This window comes from Palaemon carinicauda, chromosome 22, assembly GCF_036898095.1.
Source record: "Palaemon carinicauda isolate YSFRI2023 chromosome 22, ASM3689809v2, whole genome shotgun sequence".
NCBI lineage: Eukaryota > Metazoa > Arthropoda > Malacostraca > Decapoda > Palaemonidae > Palaemon > Palaemon carinicauda.
This window is the reverse complement of record NC_090746.1, coordinates 48,072,167-48,077,166: the sequence shown is the minus strand read 5'-3', so window position 1 is coordinate 48,077,166 and position 5,000 is coordinate 48,072,167. Positions and strand designations below refer to the sequence as shown.

The following is a 5,000-nucleotide window of genomic DNA, read 5'->3' as shown; positions in this document are numbered from 1 at the left end:
ATATATATATGTATATATATATAAATATATATATATATATATATATATATATATATATATAAATATATATATATATATATATATATATATATAAAAATATATATAAATATATATATATATATATATATATATATATATATATATATATATATATATATATATTTATATATATGTGTGTATGTATATATATATATATATATATATATATATATATATATATTATATATATGTGTGTATATATATATATATATATATATATATATATATATATATATATATATATATATATATATATATATATATATATATATATATATATGTATATATATATATATATATATATATATATATATATATATATATATATATATATATACGTTTCATGTATGTATACTGTATATACGAAGCTCTACTATGAAACTGAATGCCACATCTAACTGTTCCAATTCAGGTAACGGAACTGGAAATGCGATTATTTGTAACGTTGGTAAACATCTCATAAATGGGTTTGAGAACATTTCAGATGTATAGCTTACTGTAATTTGGTTACTCAGAGTTGATACATCTAATATATAGAATAACTTTATTAATGTAAGTAAAAGAATAAGAACAGATTACATAATCAATTATCAAATTGAATAATAAAACGCCATAGTACTTTAAGACTTAAATTTCCCGGATAATCATGAGATTTCTCTTTCTTTCTAGCACCCTTTAAAAGTGCCAGTCACACGTGGCGGTGTAGCAACGGTGAGGACTTGGAGATCAGCATCACTAACAGAGATGGTCAAGTGAATAGTTCACTCCAAAGATTGCCTGGTCCAGCATGGAATGCGGGTGATCTTTCTCTTGCTAGGAATCCTCCTTACAGTTACAAACTCAAGATTAAAGACATGAAACCTGAGGACAGTGGACTGCATTCTTTAGGTCCAAGAAGGAATGAATGTTATCTTAACATTATTGTTAGAGGTGAGAACAATCATTTGTTGTCTTCCGCATCAAGTGCTATCACAGGTCTGGTAATTGCTTGGACCTCGTATACACTGACTCCCCTGGCGTTATAACTAGTAAGGTTGGTTCTCCAGTCGGGACATCTGATCATGCCTTGATTTCATTATTAATGAAGACTGAGCAGCCTGTCCCTGATATATCATATTCTTGTAAAATTTATATGAAATCCCAAGCAGACTGGAATGGGATTTTACATGATCTTTTGTGCTTGAATTGGTCACAATTATATAATAGTGTAGATCCTGTTGTCCCTTTGAATGAGAATCTAGTCAACATAATTGATAGGCGTATCCCTTCTCGTGTGCCGTGGTTCAATGATGATTGTAGACGTGCTTATTTGGAGAAACAGGAGGCCTATCATCTTTGGAAGGGTAACAGATCAGATTTGACCTGGAACAACTATACTCTGCTTCGAGCTTTTGCTCAGAGAGTTTATGCCTCAACTGAAAAGGAGTACAATTTAACCATAAAAGAAACACTTTCTGGTACAACTCAGGAACATAAATGGTGGTCTACCCTTAAATCTGCACTCTTTGGTGTAGATGCAACAGTTCCTCCTTTACTTAAACCAGATGGCTCAGTCACTCACTGTCTAAAGGAAAAGGCAACCCTTTTGGCTGATGTTTTTGACAGTAAACAGAGTAATGAAAAAGTTGAACTTCCTCATTCCTGTTTTCCTGAGGCTAAACTAACTAGTTTAGCTTTTCGATCTCGTGAGATTAAAGCTTTGTTGGTGGACCTTGATGCTTTTGGAGGTGTAGACCCAAATGGTATTTTTCTTTTGTTTTTTATAAAGACAGCAGATTTCTTAGCTCCAAAGTTATCTGTTATTTTGCGCAAGTTAGCAAGAAGAGGAGCTTATAGCACTAGTTGGAGAATTGGTAATGTTACTCCTCTATGTAAATGTGTTTGTGGTAGCTCAAATCCCACTGATTACCGCCCAATTTCCATAACTCCCATATTATCTAAAGTTTTTGAACGTCTTCTGGCAAAACGTCTTAATAGGTTTGCTGAAGGTAATCATCTACTCCCTAGTTTGCAATTTGGTTTTCGTAAAGGCCTTGGAGCATGTGATACCCTTCTCACAATCTCCAATGCTGTACAGAAATCCCTTGATTGTGGTCGGGAAGTTCGTATGATTGGCCTTGATTTTAGTGCTGCCTTTGACCGTGTTAATCATGAGGCCCTTGTTTTCAAAAGGAAACAGTTGGGAGTGGGTGGGTCGTTTCTTAGCATTATTATTGATTTTTTAAGTAATAGATATAAAAGAGTTGTTGTTGATGGGCACCATAGTGATTATAGGAATGTGATATCTGGTGTTCCACAGGGTAGTGTTCTTGGCCCATTACTTTTCATACTATATACACATGACATGTGGTTTGGCCTAGAAAACAAGCTTGTTGCATATGCAGATGATGCTACTCTCTTTGCATCAATTCCATCCCCTGAATGTAGATCTAGGGTTGGTGAATCCCTTAATAGAGATTTAGCTAGAATTAGTGCATGGTGCAAATTATGGGGTATGAAGTTGAATCCTAACAAAACTCAAAGTATGATTGTAAGTAGGTCAAGGACGGTGGCTCCTCAACATCCGGATCTCAGTATTGATAATGTTTCTTTAAATATGTATGACTCTTTCAAAATTTTAGGTGTGATTCTCTACAGTAAATTTACTTTTGAGAAACATATAAGGTCTGTGTCTTCTTCAATTGCACAAAAAATAGGCTTATTGAGAAAGTCTTTCAAGATTTTCGGTGATCAATCTATTCTGAAGAAGTGTTTTAATTCTTTCATTCTACCTTGTTTTGAGTATTGTTCTCCTGTCTGGTCTTCAGCTGCTGATTCTCATCTTAATTTGTTGGACAGAAATTTACGGTCTATTAAATTTCTTATTCCTGATCTAGATATTAATCTCTGGCACCGTCGTTCAATTAGTTCATTATGCATGTTGCATAAGATTTTTCATAACTCTGACCATCCTTTACATTCAGATCTCCCTGGACAATTCTATCCTGTTCGTAATACTAGGCAGGCAGTTAATTCTAATAGCCAGGCCTTCTCCATCACGAGGCTCAATACTACGCAGTACTCTAGAAGTTTTATTCCAGCTGTTACCAAGTTGTGGAATTATCTTCCTAATCAGGTGGTTGAATCAGTAGAACTTCAAAAGTTCAAAGTTGGAGCAAATGCTTTTTTGTTGACCAGGCGGACATGAGTCTTTTTATAGTTTATTTATGACATATTTGTTTTTGATGTTGTTAATAGTTTATATATGACATGTCTATTTTGACGTTGTTACTTATTTTAGAATGATTTATTGTTAATTTGTTCTCTTCATTTATTTATTTCCTTATTTCCTTTCCTCACTGGGCTATTTTTCCCTGTTGGAGCCCCTGGGCTTATAGCATCTTGCTTTTCCAACTAGGGTTGTAGCTTGGATAGTAATAATAATAATAATAATAAAATGTGGCATCAGGTTCTCTTTTCTAAATAGATGCCAAAGAAGCACAATTCATAAAGAAGCAAACATGTGTCTATAAGTTGCCATTGCTTTGTATCACACAGACTGCACAGCTGGAAAATTCGGGCCAAAGTGCAACAACCGATGTCCTAATTGTCAAAATGGCGGACAGTGCCACAGCTACACTGGAGAGTGCCTGTGTCCTCCTGGTTTCATAGGAAAGGAATGTCAACATGGTTAGTTGTTCTCTTCTCCTCATTCTTGTCTTACTCATTAAAAAAATTTGTTTCAATGTTTCTTCTCTTTCGTTTTGTTAGATTTTGATTGAATGTGAAAACGAGAAATATATTTCTTTCAAATCAAATATGATCAGAATTGTTATCGCTTAGCAGCCTTATAAAATTGATGGTTCATTGTATATTTGTGCTTTTTACCTTAAAATCGGCCAAAATTACTTATTTTTTCATACAATGAGAAAGTTTATAAGGTATGATAGATTACGTGTTTCTTTCAGCTTGTCCCAAAGGTTGGTTTGGAACCAAATGTCAGTTTCACTGTGACAAAAAATACTTAGAAAATCTAGGACCTTTTCCAGACTCTTGCAAGGGACTGATTCTTTGTCTGCCGAGTCCAATGGGTTGTTCATGCTTTCCTGGGTACAAAGGTCCCATGTGTAATGAAGGTGAGAGAGATACAGAGTTACATGCAGTTCTGAACAGATAATATAGGTTCAAGTCTTAAATATTATCTTAATGATGATCACAATACTATTTTTCTTCTCTGCAATGAACACTTAATAACAAAATATTCTTTGACTAACAATAATTACTACTTTGAAATTAAAAATCTTTCCTTTTCATAAAATGTACCTTGAACAAAGTCATTTGCAATCCCATGCCAGTATCACTTTCCTAAATCACTTCAGCAAGAATTCTCTACCTGACAGATTTAGATTTCAAGGCTTCAAAAATCTTGAACATCTAACACTTTGTCCTGAAAGGGTGATGTTACAAATGGTCAAGAAGTTTACAGAATATAAAGTTTTTAAAAGATACTTTTTCAGCTTTAGATAAAATTATATCTATTCTTCGAGAGTTTTTATTTATGTTTTTTTTTTTTTCAGTTTGTCTTATTTTTGGGGATTTCAATGTTTATCTCTGCTATTCCATTTCTTTATACGTTACATTTTGTGATTTTGATCACTGTGAAAGAATCTTTATCCATATCTGAGCTTAGAGCAAATCAGTTAAAACCTATTATGTTACATTTTTCTTTTTATTGCTGTCATCATATTAACGAATTATAACATGTCTTTTGCACATAACTGTTTATCTTATGGAAGTTAAGATCAATAATGTTTCTAACCTTAAAAAATATGTTTTACCAGCAAATACTTTTATAAAGATAAAGATAGCAGACATTTTGATGAACAAACTAAAAGAAATGTAAAATATAATAACAATGAAGTAATAATAATAGTACGACCGGGTAGTTATAGTAGTCTTTGTCAATTATTATAACCAGTTCT

At 32.8% G+C, this 5,000-nt stretch overlaps 2 protein-coding genes across 2 annotated transcripts in view; one reads left to right on the top strand and one right to left on the bottom strand.

Moving 5' to 3' along the window:
- The window catches only part of LOC137616421 (uncharacterized), a 742,648-nt gene that overhangs the window by 414,698 nt on the left and 322,950 nt on the right, over positions 1-5,000 (bottom strand). The gene's annotated exons all lie outside the window — the stretch shown is intronic.
- Positions 1-5,000, top strand: part of LOC137615875 (receptor-type tyrosine-protein phosphatase T-like) — an 83,263-nt gene that overhangs the window by 36,133 nt on the left and 42,130 nt on the right. The window contains 3 exon segments of the mRNA XM_068345564.1: positions 709-969; positions 3,577-3,708; positions 3,987-4,154. Coding sequence (XP_068201665.1) covers positions 709-969; positions 3,577-3,708; positions 3,987-4,154 — 561 coding nt within the window.